General features: G+C 38.0%; 2 protein-coding genes across 2 annotated transcripts in view; both read right to left on the bottom strand.

The window, feature by feature from the left end:
- The window catches only part of LOC104283820, a 14,630-nt gene extending 4,150 nt beyond the window's left edge, over positions 1-10,480 (bottom strand). The window contains exons 1-3 of the mRNA XM_009882044.1: positions 10,469-10,480; positions 2,877-3,101; positions 1,428-1,634 (exon numbers count right to left, since the gene is read on the bottom strand). Of these exons, the coding sequence (XP_009880346.1) occupies positions 1,428-1,634; positions 2,877-3,101; positions 10,469-10,480 (444 nt within the window). The remainder of the gene's footprint in view (positions 1-1,427; positions 1,635-2,876; positions 3,102-10,468) is intronic.
- A 1,075-nt stretch (positions 10,481-11,555) lies between these two features.
- On the bottom strand, positions 11,556-21,482 carry LOC104283819 (chromosome unknown open reading frame, human C18orf54). The gene is made up of 7 exons (XM_009882043.1): positions 21,203-21,482; positions 18,575-19,351; positions 16,928-17,078; positions 15,674-15,782; positions 14,161-14,292; positions 12,531-12,604; positions 11,556-11,679 (listed from the first exon to the last, which is right to left on the bottom strand). The coding sequence occupies exons 1-7, from the start codon at positions 21,480-21,482 to the stop codon at positions 11,556-11,558; spliced, it is 1,647 nt and encodes a 548-aa protein (XP_009880345.1).
- Positions 21,483-22,823: the final 1,341 nt, after the last annotated feature.

Below are 22,823 nucleotides of genomic sequence, written 5' to 3'. Positions count from 1 at the left end.
AATGCACAGTGTTTCTAGGGAAGAAGATCACTTGACCAGCCGTGACGTTGTATGTGGTAACCACACTGTCATCTGCACCAATTACTCCAATCCAGGCAGCACCCTGTAACATGATCAGAACTTAATGATCGTAATGAAAGTTTTCTCATTTACTCCGCATGCGGCAAATCAGTAATTCAAATAACCCGCAGGCTGCTAGGCGAAACCAGATCCTGATGCACTCTCTAACAAGCCTTTGTGAACTTAAATCCAGAAAAGCATTTTATGTGACAAAATTTTAGAAGGTTTAAGGAACACGTGACAAATACACATTGCTCATACTTAAACCATTTCTTATTAAAGAGGCTGTGAACAGCTATAAAGGAGTCATCTTTCACCAAAAACTGCTGGAGAGAGGACTAGGTGTCTGTGGAATGCCTTACTCCAAGGATGATTCCCCATCCACTAGAGCTATTCAGTTCTATGCTGCTCAAAATATGAATAATTATTCTTAGAAATAAATTAACGATTAAGATATATTTAAGTACCTATGCTTCCAAAGAAAGATCATTTTATTTTCAAATTGATATGCTATCTTGAATTTGCCATGGTGAGTTTCTACTTGTCTCTTATTTTCTTTATTTTGACAGATTTCAGATTTGAAGCTCAGGTGAGATAGGGCAAACTTTTCCAAAGAAGATTTATTTTGGGGGGGGAAAGGGAGGGGTATTTGGTCTAGGAAAGAGAAGACTTTATGATAACAAACCAGTCTTCCATGTATAAAAAGTTGTGAAAAAGAAAGATGATCTGAGGGTCTCCACAGCCAATGGAGATAAAGAAGGAGAAATTAGGAATTTTTTATTTTTTTTTTCAATAAACAAAACCATGGTTTGTGTACTGGCACAAACTTCCTAATGGTTTGTATGATGAAATATGGGAGACCGCTATTTTTTGATTTTGTAATAGCTCCTTTGTGGAAGATTTTTAAAAACTGAACAAAAGTGTCAGATGTGCTTTAGGTATTCTTATCCTGCATCAATACAGGGGATGGAGCCAGAGGCTTTCTTAAGCACCTTAGCAGTCCTTCATCTCTGTGACGACTCTATAATATAATTACTTTAATCATTGTAAGCACTTGCAAAAATACATAAAATTCTGTAACTTTCAGGTATCCAAAGCCTCCTCTGACCTTAGTTTTTATACTTCATTGGAAGCTACAGGTGTTTGGTCCTCTTGCAATTAACGACATTAAGCAGCTTATTTCAAGCATCTCCATTTGAAGATGTTATTTCAAGCAAGAAAACTAATGTCATACATTAATCAATGGTAATTCTGCTTTTATTACCTGTTAACATTTGTATACAGTGTATATGTAAATTTTTTTTTTACTTATGTACATTTTCTATGTATATGATGCTTTAAACTGCAAAACCAAAACCAGATAATACCTGTAGCAGGTAGCCGTGTTCATTGGCATTAAAATGCCAGTGGGGAGCACGAAGCCCTTTGCTCTTAATCCGTAAGGTTCCAAAAGTCATTTTAGAGCGATGGTTATTGATGCTTTTTCCAAATTCCATTTCTTCATCACTTTGGTATTCTTTTACATCATTCCTGAATCTTGCCCACTGAATTTCACCACCTGGATACTGATGTACCTGTAAAGTTAGTGAGAGTGAAGAGTTGTATTAATTGTGGACAGTGGTGAACAAACATTCCAAAAATATTTTAGAAAATTCTTAGTCTGAAGGGACCCACTCCTTTTCTCAGTGAGGATTCTCTCCTTATGTATTTTAGTCGCTTTTCACAATCATTTATATACTTTCTCATGTTGTAATGTCATAATATTTTTTCTACAAACGAGAGACAAATAGGGATATCAAGAACAAAATTATCTGCTCCTCTTCTTTTTACATCATTCTGGGCTTTGATTTGGGAAATCAGATACATATATGCTTGAACTTTTAGATTCAAAACATTTAGACCGTTTCCCGAGTAAGACGTTTTCCTGAATTTCTACAGTTGCAAACTATTTGCACCTGAAACTATTCCTTTCCCAATATTTGTACTGCCTCTAGAACGGGTTTTGTACTTGAAAGAATCATCTTGCACTGAGGAAGGGCATATAAAAAGGGTTGCTCTCCTCTTAAACACTTTTATCTGCATTCTTGAAAACATTTTTTGTTTGAAAATTAATTACATAGTTAAATCTAACATGAAAGAGTACCAGAATGGCTGTTGTCAGTTTTAAGTGCCCTACTAGCTAATCTGTCCTTTTCCCTCTTTTGCTGAAAAGCAAAAATTAATCAGGGATTATTTTTTATATAAAGATACATTTTTGAAGATGGAGTATGTCTTTAGAACTTGCTTAAAGGATACGTTTCTGTAAGTATCAAAATACACCTAAACAAAACCTAGGTAATTCTTAGGCCTCCATTACATTGTCAGTCAATTCATTTTAGCTCACTGCAACAAGCTCACGGAGTTCGTTTTTTCTTGCAGTGTAAGAATTTGTTTGAATCCAGTCCTGAGAACGAAAAGGTCAGCGTGCTACTCAGCTCACATTAAGATTTGATCTTTCTACTTTTGTTTCTCAGAATTTCATACTCTGTAATTTCAGAATCACACATCAAATAGTTGCCTTGTCTGGCAGGCCCAATTTGTTGGAGCAATTACTCAGCTCTTCAAGAGGCACTCCAGAGATCCATTCCATCTCCAACATCTGTTACGAATTGGAGTGAAACGCTGTCAGGAAGTTCGTGCCTCTCCCCGTGGATTATAAAAGAAGCCTGGATAACAGGTTTAGACTGATCACCTAGTGCTTAAAAAAGAGTTAGGTGAAATTCATTAAACTTCTATATATGATGCTAGAATATTATTGCACAAGATGAACCATTTACCTTTGATTTCCCCAGGTGATTCAGGAACTGGAATTTGATATCCACACTTTTTTCATCTGGTTTGGGGGAAGACGCACCATCATCTTTAACATCCGTCTCTTTCATAAAGGGAGCGTGGTTCACGTAGACCAAGGACAGGGCCAGCACTCCTATTGCGGTGGTGATAACGCAGGCCAACAGACAAACTAGGAAGACTTTCATTAGGGACCAGCTGCCCTTTCTTTCCTGGAATTATTAAAAAGCCCCCCCCCCAAACAAAAAAGAAAGCTTTATCAGATCTAACACACAGGACAAAGTTTGTGATAGTTCTTTTGTTATCAAAACAGTACGCCTTTCAGAAATACAGGTATAGCCAAATTACTGGGCCCGGTACCGGGAAACATTATAGAGTATGTTATCTGATTGTTGCTGTACTTTTATTGTTTCATCAAGTAAAAGCATGTCTTCAGCATCCTGGGGTCTTACATACACCTCAAGTTTTCTTTCATTGCTGTTTCTAATCTATATCACAAAACACTGAAGACCTGTAACATCAACTTATGGCAAACCTCCGTCCCCGGGGCAGAAATTCTGCCTCCGCTTTACGGCACATCTCACATGGCCCAGCTCCTTGGCAGCGGAGAAGACAGGTCAGAATGGGGAAATTTCATCTGTACTACCTGCTCTGGGCATCATTTCTTTACTGTAAATTTCCTTTGCGGCCATTCAGGCCTCTGGAGGAGGGTGAAGGGGAGAAGAAGCTGGGCACGCAGAAGCACACAAGTTCTTTACGGAAGGCCAAGGCACTTCTGGCACCATGAAGCACCACCTTGGTACGGATTTTCAGCGTTTCCTGTCCCTTAACCTTTTTTGCTGCTGAAGTTGCAGCTTCAGATGAACAGAGACTGCATTCTCTGGCCCAAATTTTAAAACTCTCTACTGATTCGGGGTGCACAGCTTGAGCTACCTTTAAAAGCCTGATTTTTCAGACGGTGAGTGCCTGAAAATGAGCTATGAATGTTGATTTCTTAAGCTGGGCAATTAGAAATGAAAAAATTGAAGGTTACTTGCTGATTTTAACAAAACGACCTTTTTCATGAATCTATTTGACAAAAGCTCTTTACGAATACATTTCCCTTGCCAGCAGAAAAGTGCTCAAAATATCACCCTATTCTATTCGTTAATAATCTTTTCTTCAGTTTAAATGACTCCCTTTTTAAAGCTTGTGTTCAATTAAATATCACAACAGTAGTACTCAGACCACAGAGTCTCATCAGAGAACAAGGCTTTATAGTTAATGCATTCGAAATCCCCATTTTCCAGATTTGAAGGATCTTTAATTTACAGCATTTTCACAGCAGTGGCACCAATTCAACAATCGTTTCTGAAGCTGAAAGAATGCCGTACATATTACATAATAATAACTAATACAGAACAGTCAACCTCAACACAACTGTGTGGAGTGAGTTACGTTGTAAGGATGAGCGATGTGCCAACTCTTATTGCATGAAGTTAATTCAAATCCCAAGAAGCAAAAACTTTAATGGGAAAATTACAGAGAATTACTTTTTTAAAGGGCAAAAAAAAAAAAAAAAAGAAAAAGGAAAAGATGAAACAGTACTCTAATGTGTAACTCAGCAGAGATACTAAACATTACCACAAGATGAGCTTTTAAGTAGCTCTTTCTGTTAAAATCAACGGGGAATCCTCCAAAGATAATTACTTTGCCCAGTAGCTACAGGATAAAGAATTTCGCTATTAACTTAAGTGGGGCCAGGGAATTAGATCTCCCAGTTCAGATCCTAGCTAGTGCACACAGAGCTACGCATTTTAGGACCTTGGCAACTGTAGACCTTTAGAGCTTTTATTTTCTTTGGGACCTTCTTAAGAGTATAGGATTAGGTCATGTTACAAAATAAAGGTTTTATCTTCAGACTGACCCCGTTAATAATGTTTTGATAGCACTGTAAAAGAAAACGACTGGTACCTCTTTCTTTGGCCACTCTTTTCCTTTTGAAGAACTCTGTATGTTCTCTCCGTGCATTTCAAATGCGTGGTTATCCATTTAGGAAAGCTGAAATAGATTAGTTCACAGAAGACAAGAAAAACATTGAAACAAAAGAATGTTAATTCCAATATGTGCTCACTTATGTTACAGAGTCCAGGGAAGTGACTCATCTTCTTCTGCATAGTACCACTAATGGTATTTAGTGCAGTACCGCTGTGCAGAAACGTGGCGCAATACAAAAAACTCTTCACTAAACAGAAAGTTCTGACAATTTCCACATTCAGACTTAGCATTATTCATCTATCACATGAACCCTACGACACAACACGACAATGAGATAGAATTTGAACCGTCAAATACTGGGGGGAAAAAAAAGCAGAGGTCATCTAATTCCTTTACCTATGCTAAGGACATAAATATATTTAAATTACAGTTTTGGCTGGTTGTGTAATCTACTTTTACAACCACAAAAACGGTTGAGGTTCCAGAACTTCTTTGGCAACACATTTGCCTGCTTACATATTACTCTTGTTAAAAAGGTTTTCACAAGCCTAAATCCCTCTAGCTGCAACACAACTGTTACATTTTACCCTCCCACCATGGACCTACCTACATAGGAAATGCTAGGTGAGACCAACAGTACATCCAGACCAGTATTTTTTCTCCAACAAGACTTTAGGAAATTATAAGGGAGAGCATATCCTGGCTACTACTTCCAGGTTACACCTTTCATGCTTCCCAAGCACACGTAACTGTTGGATGAGAGAAGCTCGAGGGAACAGCCTCTTCCCTTCAGATTTCACTCTATGAAAAACTCTATGACTTTGCCTAAGTCTTTTATGAACCTGCTGATACTCCCCGACCTCTTAAGTTTACTGCTTGCAGATTACAACAAAGAGCACTCCTCAGTCCTAAACAGATCTCCTACCAGCTCCTTTAAGGCCTCCTACATTTCTGTACTGTGGGATATGAGCAACACCAAACGCACGTTCCACTCTCCAAGCCGAAGGTCCAAGCATTTTTTAGTCTCTCCCTATTAGGCAGCTCTTCTTTCTCCAGGATCATTTCAGTCACTCTCCTTTGGATCTTGTTAAATGCTGCTAACCTGTCGTAAAAATGAAACTAGGCTTGTCTAGTACACAGTGTTCGTAATGACCTCTCTCTTTTTTTTTCCCCCTTCCTCATTTCCGTGATGCGTTCCACATTTGAGTATGTACTGCTGAACTTCTAGGAAGCTGAGGTTAAGCTCATTGCCCTATAATCCTTTGGCATCATTTAGCTAACTTTTTGTCAGCTAAAGTTACTTTCCTTGTCCCATTTCTAGACCGTTATGGGACTGCACTGAGGTCTAAATTTACTGATAACTTGAAAATAGCTTCAACCATTTCTCCAAGAGCTTATTGTTAATGCTGGTAGCCACAGTCCACCGAGCACAGGTAGTTTGAGTGAGACCCGTCAATCACGTTTTTCCTGTCGTAATCTGAGCTTTAGCTCCCACCCGTTGCTGTTGATGTTTTACGTAAACGTTATGCTTTCACCGACATCATTTATTATTCTCTGCAGGAAAGTCATGGACCAAAATGTTTCTTGGTCCTCCCTTTTATCACTAAGAGACTTAGTGTTTACTATCATCAGCAATAAGGAAATTTTGGGCTATTTTAGGAGCTCTTCCTCCTTGTCTCTCATTTGTGTGTTTTGGAGTTTCCAAAAAGCACAAAGGTCCAGGATGACTCATCTTCAGGGACAATTCTAGCTATTTCCGTTATGCTTCCTTCTTGAAGACCATCGAGGACTACAAGAGACATTAGATTTCTTTTCCCTGTTCCATATCAGGATATCCTACAACTCTATCTTAAATATATGTATTTTTATGAACTGCCAAACTCCTGAGCACCTTTTTCCTAGACTTTTTTGTTAGGATTTTTCAAACAGATCATTGAATTTCTTGTAGAGTTGCTTTTTTTTTTTATTCTTCCTCTTTTCCATCTAATAATCTTGAAAACCTTGTAAGCAAATTCTTGTGTTAACCTTCACCTGGTATCACCCTAGTCAAAAACCTTGTATTCAATTTATTTTTCCCAACAAATATTTGGTTAACTAGTATCTCCTCAACGCAAATTATTCTGTCGGTTGTTTACAAAAAAGTCCTTTCCATCTTATCCTTCTTGGTTTGGTGTCTTAATGGTAGGTCTTCAACTTGAACAGCACTCAGGCTCTTTTCTCCTCTTACTATCATAAAGCTACTTTTAACAGATTATCTCCCATATAATCTAGACCTCAATGCAAAGGTAAATATCCATAGAGAAACCTATCTTCCCTCCCCTTTTCTTCAGGATCAACCTCCACTTTTTTTTTTTTTTTATTAATTCATTAACAAATTAAATATCCCACCAAGTAAACATTTACGTTGCCTAAATCACAACTTCATATAGAACCTTGTGCATTCTTCCATGTAGTTTCCATACAGCCTGCACTAGTATAGACACCTTAAACATTAAGCAGACATGTTTGCTATCCTGTTTCCATACTGCTTCAATCCTTTTTATAAAAATCCTGTGTCCGTGGTTACTATGCCTCTCGTCACCTTTTTACTGATAACACATTCTTTTGTCATCAGTCCCCATTAATTCTAGTTTAAAACCTTCCTTCCTAAGTTGGTAACCCTGCACTTAAAGAAGCACTTATTTTTCTATATGAGATAGAGCCCATCTCCCCTCAGAGTCCTTTGTTTTCTGCTCTTGAAGAGGTGTGAAAGCTCAGCCATTCAAATTGGCAGGATCAATCAGGTCAACCGAAATTAATGAAAAGTTTTTCTTATTTCCCTTTGAACAGCAATTCTCTCGGCACAGTGAGAGCCCTTCCAGCTGTAATGCTGATCAAATATTTCGAGCAAGGACACAAAAATTAAAAAACATGGTAGGTCACAGAATCCACGATCAACAAGAAAGAAAATATACATCATGATTTTCAAGGGTTTCACAATTCCAGATACTTATACATATGTAAGAATCCATACACATCTCTTGGAAAACAAATACAATATTCTGGGGGTGTCAGAGTTACATAGGAAAAGAATTAATAGGTTGTTAATGAGTGAGTATGGGGTTTGCAGTTTTTCAGATCCTCTTTTTCAGACTAAAACAGGTATAAACTCTAGCCAAATTAACCCTCTGCCGGCAGCACCGTTAGTCTTCATGATATCTGGAGCCTGAAATTAAGTTTTTCTGTATGAGCACCTTTTTGTATGTGTGAATACAATGATGCAGAGAGATTTGCTAATGCAAATGGACTGTTACAGAAGAAAAGATAACTGCAGCATACAGTCATTCCATTTAAAAACCAGTATCACAATGGACTCTCTCATTAAGCCTTTAAAAGGCAAAAAGCCCCGAGACAGAAATCCCATCTAGTTTCCTCCCACAGTGCCAAGTCAGTCTTACCGCAGACAGGATCTTCACGAGACTTAAGAGCACAGTACTTATCTTCATCAAAGCCTTTATTTCCCTCAGCTCCGTTTCACTGATATATATACACTGCAATTCAGGAAGTACCCTCTCGTAAAAGATTTCCTGTATATGCAAATGCATAGGATCACAAATACTTGTGTACATCCTTAGCAAACAGTTCTTGTAACTTGCTGAGAAATAGTGACTTTCCTTCTATCTAGTCCTCCTATTTTATTTTTAGCATTTCCCCCAAATCTTGGTCCCTGTCTTTCTGCCTGCCTTTTTGTTTTTCCCACTGTCACTATGGAAGACTGTAGTTCAATAAAATTCCTTTTCTCTGATCTAGCCACAAGGACAAGAGCATCACTGACATCTCAGCTATAGCAATTACTTTTGTTTAATACTTGATTTACATACTCCGTTATTTTTCCTGAGTAGCAACCGCTTTATTCTAACTTCTAGGCAAAGTGAATTCCAGCTATCGTTGCAGGAACTGACCAGTATATGCAACCAAAAAGTTACTTTTTTCTATTGATATATAAGGGATCAAATCCCTCTATTAAAATATTCTTTAATAGCCATAAAAATTTTCATAGCATTTAAAAAAAAAATATTTTTAAGTAAAACTAGTCGTCTCCACTTACTGGCTACTGGTGTTTTATTGTTTCGGGGGGGTCTTTTGTTTGTTTTTAAAATTCTATTCTTATTTGAATTTCTATATTTACAACTAGAAAGCATCGCTCATTTGTTGCTTAGTTTCATGTGCTTAAGGTACTTTTCTCTTGTGCAGTACAGTACCTCACACAGCGGACCTTATCTGTGATCAAAGCCTTTCAGACCTGGCCAACATACAAGTCGGTAAATATGAATATTCAGTAATGTCAACAATACTTTTAGTTGTTACCTAGGTCTGTGTGCCATAAAAAACAAACAAAAAAAAAAAGTTGTGCTGAATTTCTTCAAAGTACATGAAGCTGATAAAGGCAAAGCATCTGTAGGCTAATGAAAACAACTCCAAAGAATGAGGAATTTCACAAATATGGAGAGGTACGAGGATTCCTCAAGAGGCAAATAATGAAAGAGACTTTCTAAATAGCAAACAAGCTCTGCCCTAACATCAAGAGAAGTTCTAAGGGAGCAGGGGGTGCTTTACATTTGTCCTATGCACCCCTGCAAGCAGGATACAAGGGAGTGTGGTATAACCTCTAAGCACTCTCCAGGCATTAAGTCTTGCTTTGAGTCCACCTTGCTCGCACCACCAGCACCCCAAGGAGTATCCGGACATCTGGATGAATTAATCTACCTTTTTAACGGGAGCTGTATGGGCACAAGCCCCTTCAGAAGCAGGAGAGCTATGACAGCTTAGGCAGTGCCACACTAGTTGTGCTCATTCGGAGGTGTACTAGCTCAAACAATGCAGCGCGCACACACACTATGCTTCACTACCTACACACAGCATCCAGAGGAACGCAAAACCAGAGCAAAACTATCATAATCTGCACTGAGACATGTGTGATGTCAGAAAAAAAACCTCATCTTTCCTTCCACATCTGAATTCTTTTGATAAAATGACCTCTGGCAAACAGCTCCCCACAGTATCAGTTGGTTTGTACCCTCGTGTCTCAGCAATGCACTGCTTTATAAAAGCTTCTACGAGAATGTTTTCTGGAACAGTAATTTCATTTTCTGTACTCTGATTTCAGATCTAACTCTCAGCATATGAGGTTTAGCTTGGATATCAGGAAAAAATGTCTTCACCAAAAGGGTTGTCAAGCACTGGAACGGGCTGCCCAGGGAAGCGGTGGAGTCACCATCCCTGGTGGCATTTAGAAGACGGGAGACATGGTGCTGAGGTACATGGTTTAGAGGTGGATATGGCAGTGTTAGGTTAATGGTTGGACTCGATGAACCTAGAGGTCCCTTCCAACCCAGACGATGTTATGATTCTAAGCCCAATAAAATCTGTCTGAAATGCATTATTACGTATTGCTTATGACCTATGGTCTTGTGATGCCATGACAGTCAGAAGATGAAGTCATTTATCACCTCTCTACTTACTAATTCTAAATAGTAAGGTGGGAAGAATGCGTAGCTAATCTTCCTTCTACTTTTTCTTCTGGTTTCTATTTCAGTTCTCAGAACCAGTACACGCTCAATACCTGCTTTCTCATGTGTACCTATAAATATCCAGATTAAAAATAAACAGCTCACTAGAAAGGCATGTTGCCATACGTATTGTTTACCAACAGCATGAAATGCTAGGCTACATCATACAAGCCTCAGAAGAGGTAGAAAAGGCTTCTTTCAAAGTGTTCTGTCAATGTATTTCAAGTCACAACTCAAATTACTACTTACAGTTTTTCTTTCTCTCTCAATTTGCTGTTGCCAAATGGGGAAAGTCCTACTCCTCTTTCCCCTGCACAAGTTCTGGTGCTTATCAGTGGCTTTCATGAGCTAGTTCTATTCAATTATGCTGAAAAAAAAAAAAAAAAAAAAAAAAAGATATTCTATTACTTCTCTGCTTATTTAGGCCCACTGAAGGATTTTATATGCTGTAAAGCTAAGAACAAGCAAAGGAAAATGGAAGGGAGATTAGGACTTCCCAGTAACAGTGACAAACAGGCGTCAGATCAGTTCAGCTGTTACACATTTTATGCTCCCAACCAGGGTGCCTCTAAACCAGCACCTTCCCTCCCCAAAAAGCCAGGCTTCACTAGGCTGTGAAAGGGGGACAAGTCAAAAAAAGACTTCAGACACTTTTTTGATACAATGTATTTGGTAAGTTTTGTGGTCAGGGAATAAGGAGCGTACAATTACATCAACTCAAATCCTGTTAGAACGAACAGAACTGAAATTATTATGTAATTACATTATTGCTAAACCTTACTGCTTAACTTATGCATGGTATTGACCTCCTCCTTTCTAACAGGCCACGTGATAAAGTGATGACTAAAACTGGCCATATAGTTTAGGTTTTTTGTAAGTTTTTACAAACACACAGAGATTCTTCCATGAAAATGTTCATATTATTTTAATTAAATATTCTTTAAAAAGTGGTATCTTTTGTCACATATAGTTAGATCCTACTGGAAGCACTAATACTCGGTTAAGCTTTTAAGTAATTAATGAAAAGAACAAATGTACAGAAATACTGAATACAACATTTAAGAACATGCACTGGTACAGCCTTCAAAGAAATTTTGACCAGTGGTCAGGCTGACAAATTATTTAAGTTACACAACATTATTAGACATCAGCTTCACAGATTATTCTTTTTTCTTGTTTATCTTCTTCATGATCATCGGTCTGCTCTTGTTGGTTACTGTTATCTTCAACAAGCCTTTTAAGACATGACAAATGGTGTAAAGCCCTAGATTAGGAAAAATGAAGACTTTAACAACAGTGTCTATATTACTATTTACACAACAGCTTACAGCATTCAAATAGCTTAACAGTTTGAATGGTACTATATACAGTTTACATCTCTCTAACTGGACCACCTGTTCTGTTTTAGAGATTATAAAATACACTAAGATGTGTTTTTTCTTAAATATAAAACACTTGTACTCAAATTTTAAATAAGTCTTCTCAAATACCGGTGCTCATGCAAACACACAGTTTCTATGCAAACACACAGTTTCTATTAAATTATTGTGGAATGGGTATTTAGCACAGGAAATTAAACACCGCAAGACATTATGTCAGAAAATAGCATAATAGTACTGACAGTTACTGTATTTTTTTTTAATTAAAAAATCTTTTAATTTTACATTATGATATAAAACTATACAGCAACACTGAGTTTTGCTGAAACAAATGTTCTACATAAGAAAACCCTGTTTCCCATTCTGCCTTTTCCTCAAACTTATTATTTCTTTAGTCACTTCTAATTGTTCAGTAGAAGTGTGCCGATTTCATTAATGAAATGTTTTCTAGCAATTTTTTTTTTTTCACTACAGTGGAGAAAATAAGTAGTTTGTAAAGTCCATCTATGTGTAGCAGTATATAGATGAAATGCAAATGTTTATTTACAGAGAACATCTCTGTAACCATTCACTAGCTTTTTTTCTGCTCTGTGAACTGTCATGTTTTTAATTATTTGCTACTGGCTTATCCTTAACAAAGTTTTCAGATTACAGGACAACTATTCCAGCTAATTAATCGTTCCTTTTTTGCATTTTCTGAAAATCATGAAGAGTCAGAAAATCAATGGTCACTTACTTCTTAATAGAATTAGTAAGAGGGATTATCTCACTGTCACACAGGTTTAATTCAGCCTCTGCTTTTTCAGAAAGCTTAAAAAAAAATCCAAAAATAAATTGTTAAGCAAGGGAAGGAAAAGTAGTGAATATGACAGAAAACATGGAATTTTTATAGCACATTGTACTGGAAAGTATTACCAACGACTTTGTAGCATCATAAAGTAATTCAGGTTGGGAGGAACCTCAGGAGGAGGGCTCCTCCTCAAAGCAGAGGCAGCTATGAGGTTACAGCAGGTTGTTCAGGGCTTTATCCAATCTTGTAAACCTCCAAGGATGAAGACGGCACAACCTGCCTTCAACCACTTGTTCCAGTGTTTGGCTGCCTTCAGGCTTAAAAAGTTTCTCTCAATGTCCAGTGTGAACCTCCTGTTTCAATTTATGCCCGTTTTTCATCCTTCTACCATGTACCACTATGAAGACCCTGGCTCCATCTTCTTGATACCCACCTCATAGGTGCAGGAAGACTGCTACTAGGTCCCCCAAAACTTCTCTTCTCCAGCCTCAACAAGCCCAGTTCTCTCAGCTCCCCCCCAAACAAGCGCTGTAGCCCCCAACCACCTTAGGCACCCTTCCGCCAGCTTATTGATGTCTCTCCTGAAGTGAGGGGCCTAAACCTGGACGTGGTATTATAGATGTGGTCTAATACATGCTGGGGGATACAGAGGGACAATCACTTCTCCTGATCCATTGACTGCTCCAGTCCGTATAGCCCAGGGCCCTGCTGTTCCTCCTCTCCTGCCAGGGCACACAGATGGCTCCTGTTCAATTTGTACCTACCAAGAGCTCACAGCAGCTCCCTAGCCAGGCAGTCCCCAGCCTACATTGCTGCAAAGATTTCTTCCTTCCCAGGCACAAGCCCTTGCGTTTGCCCCTGTTGAATTTCATGAGGTTCCTATCGGCCCGTTCTCCTCCTATCAGCCCGTTCTCCTCGCCTGCCCGATTCAGATATATATGGAGCATTTCATTCACTACCGAGAAAACACAGGGTTTAAGAGCTGTATGCAGGCAACATTATGAAAAAGGTAAAAAGAGATAACAAAGTCTATGGAATCATTTTGAAACAAAAGTGCCACAAAATACAAACTCCCTGATGCCAAAGGAGGCAAGGATAGAGCATTCGAGAACGGTTGGCTTTTTAAAAATTTAGTACATGCCCCTGAAAGCCTAGAATTAACAGGGATATTATCAGAAGACAACTTTTCCAGATCTCAGCTGTTACTAGAGCAGCAGAGAGCAGCACAGGCTGCTCTCTTCGGGCAGGATTGCCTGAAATGTCGCCATCTCCTGGTTTACAAGTACTGCTTTCTGCAGCACCGAGGAGGCCACTGTGGCTGCCACAGAGTGCCCCAGCAAAGAGGGGAGACCTCAGCGCAAGGCGGCACAGAGCCTCCAATTTGCAACAGCGAGACACAGGGGACTTCGGGCACAGCAGTCTTGAGCATATGCCCCTGATGCAAACTGGATTGAATCTGCCGGCAGTGCTCTAAGGTGACTGGAAACCAAGTCTATAAAAGGACTAACAATTTTTCTCAGAAGAGAAATTGACATCAATATTGACAAGATATAAAGAAACCGACTCGACTACTCACTTTTTCAAACTCTTCCTTTTGCTCGGCAGTTTCATTCTGGCTTAAACTTCCCTGAATTGCTTGAAGTTTAAACAACATTCGCTTCAAAGCTTCAAGGGGTCTGGGATGATGACCTCCACAAAAAGTATTTTCCTGGACCAAAACCCAAAGATTCTGCTGATATTGCAGTGCACATAAAACAAAACAACCAACTTTTGAAGTTTCCCTGAAACGAGTTAAAGGCTTATTGCTAGGAGTGCTTCCCTCTACCTATTCTTTAAAGGCCTATTTACAAATTGTACACCGGTTCACATCTGAATTTATGCCACTGTACGGTCAGTGAAATCACTGTAAATACATACATTGTTAGGAAGATGTGAAGCAACACAGAAAGGCCTCAAAGGCTTGTGTGAAATAATTCAAGAATATTAAGACTGTCAGCCCTTGTAATGCTGTGACAGCAGTGCCGGAACATGTTTCAACATTTCATAACTGACAGAGCAAGTAAGCTTCCTTAATGATAAACATAGATTTATTCATATAATTAGCATCTATATGTCTATATCTGCTCATTCTATAATCAAGAAAGCAAATTAACTCAAGGTGACAAAAATTTGTGGCTAATCTAGAAATACTTATGTCTAGAAATGTCTGATGATCTAACAGAACAGGAAGCATGAAGGATGAAATACAGTGAAGCAACAGTCAGACAGAATAATTTGAATTCCTCATGCAAATCGTTAGCTTTTCTGTCCATTAACTCCTTAGGGAAACAGAAGTATGTGCCACAGTGGAAAAAACTTAAAGGATAACGCTCTGTTTACTACAGAATGGGAAAACAGAATCTTAGAGCAGTTAAGATTCAAGGATAATAGGGCATAAAATAAAGGAAACATATCAGTACATAAATTAACAGTATTTTCAACTGGAATACTGGGCTCAGCGCTCAGCTACCTAGCTGAGAAAAGGATAAAGGGTTCATATAATCAAAATGAAAGACCGAACAATATTAAGACTGCCAAGAAAGCAATTAGTAGGTAAGAACGGGAATAAAATAATGAATCAAGAGCAAATTTAATCCACGATCCAATTCCATAAGAAATACATTACTTAATTTACCTCTTGAACTTGACTCATTCCGAACAGTACATCAGTCAGGTTAGGAAATTAGTAGTATTTAATACAACAATAATGCAAAAAATTATTCCTTTACTTGAGCCAGGAACATTATTATTTAACCAAAATATCGAGTGTAAAAAGCACAGTATTACTAAGCAAAGCATTTTATAGTTAGATGCTTCCTTAATCATAGTTGTGACCAAGGGTTAGATTATAGGATTTAATAACTGTATTAACTCTTCATGCTTAAATATGACTAAACTACTGCAGTTAAGTTCTACTTTATATATTACAGAAGTTCTACTTTATATATTATAGAAGAAGGAAAACCAATTTACAGGTATTCCCCCTTCTAATATTTATCAGCCTTACATATTTTGGGGACTCTCAGAAATAAATACTTAATTTTACTGACCTTATTTTTGTCATTTAAACAGTCTTCCAAGAACTTATGTATGATATCTACCTTGGGGAATGGTAGAGCATTCTCCATGTCCTCACAGTACACAGGCACTGGTGGTTTGCTAAACCAACATTAAACATATAATTGAGAATAAGAAGAGGTTTATAAACTAAACGAACTGTTTTAGGATAGTTACTATGCTGAAACTAGCTATATTGCATCACTGTAACACCAAGGGGGCACTGAGTAGTCCTGTCAGCACTTTGTATACAAGACACACACAACTATCGTTTCCAGTTTTGCCAGTAAAAGTCAACGTAACAAAAAAGGCAAGGTAAGGACTTCTTAGCTGTAATTTACTACACATGGAAGGTTTTCTAATACCTGGCATTCCTCCATTAATATTCAACATCTAAAGAAAAATAGTTACCTTCTGCTTACCGACCTCTAATTCTTCTACAGTCTCTAGGGTCTTTGAATTAAAAGCTAGTGGTCTCAGAGAAACAGATATTAATGAAACCCGATTTCTAGTGATGTTCTCCTAGGCGAGCATTCTGGTAGATTAGATTATTAGCCTGTCTCTCAACAGCAGCATGGGTAGTACCATTCTATTATCACATGCGGGAATGACGCAGTTTGAAATTTTCACTTACCTGTTAAATATTGCTAAAATTAACCAATAGTTCAAAATCTTCTGGGGTAAAGGGAAACTGACAGACAACACCCAGAACCATATACACCTAGCTTCTTCTTAAAGACTGTAGGAAATGCTAGTATTGATTTTTAGCATTCTTTGATCCTGTGGAATAACTTTTCAGTTCCTGAACAACTGAAATTTCACTCCCAAGACTGCTGCAGAACTTCCCAAGGCCACACCGCTTTATTAAAAAATGGACGACCCACTAGTAACTCCTTTTTCATAAACTTAAGTTTATGTCTTAAATTGACTTTAAGTCAATTTAAGTTCCATTAAATAATTTTTCTCTTGAAATAAATGTTTCTTATATATCGATACACAAAGATATTATTAAAAGGCAACAATAAGTAATATTGATAGCAGTCTTTACAAGCCAGTGAAAAAGGGAAAGCAGTGCACCAATATCCTGACCTTGAAATTTTAAGCATTTAGCACTAGCAAGAAATCTAACAGTAAATCCTTTCTTTATGCACATGGCACATCACATTACTTGTAATCTATACACAAAAGCAATTAAATACATTATGCGCTTTCACGAAGAAATTAGTCCAAAATACAAGTTCACTTACAAAGCACCTGGAGCCTTTTCCCATGATCTCTCCGCTCCTAGTATATCTGTTGTAGAAGGACTGCCATCATTTTCCAAATTATTCGGCAAATCTTCAGTTGAACTCTCCAGACCTCTGTCAGCCTTCAAGGTACGTAGCTCAAGCTGGTCTTCTAAAAACCAAGAACACAATGTGTCCAACCCTCTTCAAGGGCATTATTTCCACATTACTTTTAATTTTATGTAATATTCAAAGAAAATTACTACAGATGAATGAGCACTGGAAACATTTTACAGAGTACAGCCCCAATACAACTCCTTTGGTTATCTTGGTATGGCAATATGGCATGTAAGTCACCGGTTCCAAATGAGATCTGCAAGGTTCTAGCCAGGAGCATATTTAAAGTAATCAAGCATTTCTTTTCCTAATTTATGTAAAACAAGTATCATGCAGCATTCAAGATTATTTAATGTTTTTAATGTGCTTTCATGCTATAGAAAATATAATTAATATTAATTCACAATACGATGTTAAATATTACTTATTAATCCTATAAGTTCTTAGGCTAGTTTTCTTATTATTTTGTACTCATTTTTCTAACAACTGTTTTTTACAGACACCTGGGAGAGAAATCATGCAACATATACATGCAAATCACATATACAATCACATATAGGACTCGCATTTAAAAATAGATTGAGACAAGCTCTCAAAGTGGCAAGACAATTCTCCTATTTTTTTTATACCTAGCCTAGTCATAAGTGGTAAAATTTTCTGTGTGAAAAAGGAATAGAACCCTGTATTTAAATTTCATCATGCACACACATTAGAAAGGTATCTGCAGACATTTGTATAGCTGGCATTTTGTTGCTCTGAATTCACAACATAACATTTTAACTTGATTTTTATATATAACCTCTTGGAAAAAGGTAGACAACAGCATTTATGCTTTGCATAACAAAGAAAAAATATGTTTCTTTTTAAATGAGTAAAGATAGACAACAGTGAAGGTAATTAACACTTCGAAGTGTTAAGCTCTCATTTCAAAGCAAATCTTGTTGATATTTCATAATACAAAAGATGGTGCTTCACCATGGGAGGGCCTCCCTGCTTTGGAAGAGCAATGGCCTGCTGCAAAGAGTAGCTACATAAGAGATTCCCAAGGAAAGCCTTTACGTAAACTGAAGGCACTGGATAACCTAAATATATGGGTTACAAGCATCTCCTGCTGACTGCAGAGAAAAAGACTGCACAATAAATGGTAATTTTTACTAATTTGACAGGCTCAGTTGCACTATGTTTAGGAATCTCTCTCCCCCAAGGTTACGCTTCATGTAATTTAATGCTTGCAACTCTATTAACATATTTATGGAATTACTGTCATTGTCTTGCAGTAAGGTACTAAATATGCCACTGTAATAAATATTTTGCTGTAAAAGGAATCCTTAAATATTGCTTTATATATGAGAACTTACAGTATAAATCTGTTTAACTTGGTCAACTACTAGTAAGTGCTTTGAGTCATCTGTCAAAGATGGAAGTGGATAAATCTACTGTACAGTGCAGTCAGACTAACATAGCTAGAGAATGCTGGTTTTTAAAAAGATGTCCATGTCTTTATACACATACACTCAAATTTAAAAAACAAATTATATGAAATATAGGTACCTCTGAATGGCTTTTCAGTACGTCTTGAAAATGAGTTACCAGAAGGGAAGCATGCATCTGGACTGTCATAGTTGCAACTTTCCTCTACTTCATTATCACCTCTCAGATTCAGGCAACAATTTTGTTCAAAAAAATTAGAACTGTCTTTATCTACCAAGTGTCTTCTTTTCAGGATCTCAGAAGTTTGAGAAGAGGAAGCTTTGCCTTCTACGTCAAAATTTTGACCATCACTTTCTTTCGTTGAATCAAGAAAAAGGTTGTAACTCTTAAGCCAGACTGGGTAGTGAAAATTGGGAATACTGCTTATCCCTGATACACTTAGGTCAGACTTCTGACTAGTAAGCCACCTTGGATAATTCTTAACAGGCAAAGTGTTAGAGTTCTCTTCAAAAGACAATGGTCTCGAACTTCCTTTAGAGGAGACTGAATCATACCTATCAGGTGTACACACATTGTGTTTCTTTTGGATGAAATCTTTGTGTGGATTCTGGTGAGCAACAGCTTTCCCGTTCTCCCAGAGCCTGAAACAACTTTCAGTATTGAGAGATGAGGTTTGGCAAGGGCAGAAAGATGTTTGACGTGACCGTCTGTTCCGCTTGCTACTTTGATGCCTTGATTTAAAAGGGCTACGCTGGGGAAAGGGCAGCGATCCATCTGCTGGGAATGCTAACAGATCATCTGTCGCAAGACTCATCAAGTCTGGGTCACGCTCAGTCTGCCTTCTAGAGGGTGAAGCAAGAGAACCCAATCCTACGTGCTGGTTAAAATCATCCAATGCTGAAAAACAAAGATATTTTACATGAGTTGCTAAACTTCAAGCATACCAAAAGGATATATTTCGAAGATCCACCATGAAGTAATAATTCAAAGATGAAAGATGTTGTTTACCAGGGGGGCTGAATTACAGTCCTCGCAACAGTGGTTCCATTTCTACTCTGAAGCTTGCTAAAAACGTTACCAGTCAAAAGTCACCCCTCCTTTCATAGTACAAAACATTTACAGCTTTGAGGATTTTATTTTTTCTTTAAGAGAAACAAGAAATCAACCTTCTACGGTCCATTTTTAGTTGCACATTCAGAACTGTATATTTTGCAAGTTCAGTCCTAGTAGTGACACTTCCTCCACGCAGCGATGTTAGGGACGACTACCCCCATATTGAAATTAAGCACATTTACTAGAGAAAAACATGGCTAAAAGCAATAGCTCGATAGACAAGTAGCCAGATAACAGGCCTATAGACCCATTTTGTGATTCTACAGAAACTTACATGCTATATAAGATTCCACTTGGCAGTTTTTCAGGGAAGAATTAGAGCATTAAGCCTTTTTTCTTTTTTTCACCTGAAACTGTGGAGCACTTTGATTCACAAAAACAGGTTTTCCTCAGCTAGTACCTGGAAGTTATTTTTTCTCACTTTCACTTAATATCAGAAAGTTAAATCTATATATTACAGACTTATAACATACAAAGCATACACACAGACGAGCTAATACGTGAACGGAGCTAACGAGACTTCTGCAAAGAAGAGCAACAGAGAAATTTCAGAGTAAAATGTGCTCAGATGACATCTTTCATAGAACAGTTTCTCGTTTTTAGCAATAATCAGAAGGCTTATTTTTGTTTGGGAAATCAGTTAAACTTAAGTAGACGGTTTGTATTAGAAAAATATAAACCAAAAGCTAAATACAGCTAAAAAGTAGCCATCTTGATAAGAGAAAGAAAAGAAAGGTGTGAAGCTAGAGGAAGGTTATAGGCTACAGTGGGGGGGGAGGGAAGCCCTTAATATTACAATATGCTACCTTAATTGTCCCTGCCAATGCAACCCAGGCAAGCATCCCTTTTCAGGTACAAAGTTTGCCTGTACTTAGGACTTTGTTATTTTAGATGTAATGGAGAAAGCATTTGCAATATAAATTAGCTTAAGCACAGTTATCTTCTCTAGATCTTCTCATTAAAGTTCATATGATCAATTAAATATTTATTCGAGCTAACTAATAATGACAAAAGCCAATTCAAACCTATATGCATTACACAGTTGGGTTAGACTTCAGAGCCAAAAGTACATTCCATAAAAATCAATGGCTAAGAGGCAAATTTTGTTATAAGACAAAGCAGTGGTTCAAGGGACGCCTTCAATTAACTAGATGCTGATGTTACTTACTCTAGAAAGGAAACAGATTATTGTTATAAGACAAAGCAGTGGTTCAAGCTACTTACTCTAGAAAGGAAACTGAGATTATTTTTTTTTCAAGACTAGGGTTTAAGCAATGATTTACACTGTCTTTAGCATATATTCACCTGTAGAAAATACAATTTCTATTCCACACTCTGGAATTTATTATTACATGTATGTAATTTATGTATGAGCACGGTCATGAATTCTCACCAATCCACCAAACTTTTACAAAAAAGCTTTACCAAGAATGACAAATATTGCTGGCCATGACCAAGCATCATTTACTATACCATAAAGACTTGCAAGCAGTTGTGCAGGGAATATACCTTCAACAAAACACACCTGGTGTGAGACAAGGAGATGATATACCATTGGCAATGAAAATAATAATAAAAAAACCCAAAACAGCAAACATGAAAACTTATTAAAAGACATATTTGCACAAGACATACCACGGTTTTCTTTGGCATGACGCTTGGAAAACTTCACTTGTTTGGGAGTGCTTTGACATATGCAAATTTTTCCAGTGCTTATTTCTGAAGATGTGAGACTTAAATCAAAATCTTCAATATAAGCTTCCAAAGCCTCAGATGCAGAGCTGTAAAGCTTGTCCTTGTAGTGAATCAAACTGTTCGAGTATGGATTATTACTATCAATGCTATAGCTTGCTAAAAGAGAAGATACCGTTGAATCAGGAGAACAGACGCTGCTTTCTTCTATTGAGCTTGTCATGGTTTTTATCCAGGTTTCTGTTAGAATCCTCACTCATCTTTTTAACCAATCTAAACAGAAAAAGAAACAAAACTGTACGTGATCATCTACACCGAAATGTCTTCTCGTAAGCTGTAATATATCTAGGATTTTTTACTTTTATTATGCAATTTTATTATTTTTTTCTAAAAATACACTATTTAGCTATTCAACTTGCTGCTTTTCAAATAAGTTTGTCATACATATGCACCACGCCTAGTAAAGTAAAAGGCAGAAAATAAAGGCTCTGGGAAAAAAAAAGATAACAATAGGGAAAACCTCTTGTATATTGAAACTTTAGTAGTAGAAAAAAGAAATATAAGAGCAAGAAAATCCAGCTCCTCGCTAGTTCTAGAGGAACATGAGTACCTTGCTTTTGCAAGAACAGGATTTCATATAAGAACTGCTGACATTTGTCAACAAACATATCATTCAGCAAAAAAACCACACGGAAGTATAACAACTGATTTCAGAGCCAGCACAAAAGAGTAGTGTTCATGGACAAAACCAGGAGTAGCTTAAGCAGTACGAAAGACTAACAACTCAATGTAACAAAAGTAAGAAGCCATTACCCTTGCGTATATTTTTATATAACCGGAATGGGTACACACAGCAAGATTATTTTACAAGCCACATGGGAGCACTTGGAATTGTCTTATCTATGCAATTTAGCCAACCTAATCCAAGCTGCCTTTGTAACCCCACAAACTGTAAATTTTAGAGCTGGAAGTGCAGGCTCGTTCTAAACGCTGTAAATCACAACGGTCAAGGTCACGGAAAGAAACCCAACAGTTCATACCATCCCTGTAGGTAAAACACCATTTGAGAAATCTGTTAGGGCATTAAGGAACCAGGTGCTGTGTAACAACGAACAAAGCCTAATAATTTTGTTATAGCCAATATCGCATCCGTACAAGGGTCATCACACAACAGCAGCGTAAGGACTGATATGAAAAAGGCACGGTGGGGAGCAGCTCTTCCAAGGCCTAATTGGTTTTCCCTGGAAAACAAGGGAAAACCGCAGCTTTCCAGTGGTTTTGCCCGGAAAGCCGAGCAGCCGGGCTCGGCACCGGCCCGAGGGCCCCGCGACCGGCACACAGGCCTCCCGGGCCCCCTCCTCACACACCCCCCCCCCCGGGAGAGGCAGGGCGGGCCCGTACGGGCAAGACCCGGCCGCGGCGGGCACCCCCGGCCCCCTTTTCCTCACAAAATAAACAGCGCAGGAAGAAAAAAAGCACCCAAAGCAGCACAGCCCCTCCGCACCGCCACGAGGGTGCACCACCCTACGTTCCTCCTCCCCCCGCCCAGCCCGGCCCGGCAGCC

This window comes from Charadrius vociferus, unplaced genomic scaffold (genome assembly GCF_000708025.1).
Source record: "Charadrius vociferus isolate BGI_N301 unplaced genomic scaffold, ASM70802v2 scaffold743, whole genome shotgun sequence".
Lineage (NCBI taxonomy): Eukaryota > Metazoa > Chordata > Aves > Charadriiformes > Charadriidae > Charadrius > Charadrius vociferus.
Note: the sequence above shows the minus strand (reverse complement) of the source record. Positions and strands in the feature narration are given on the sequence as shown.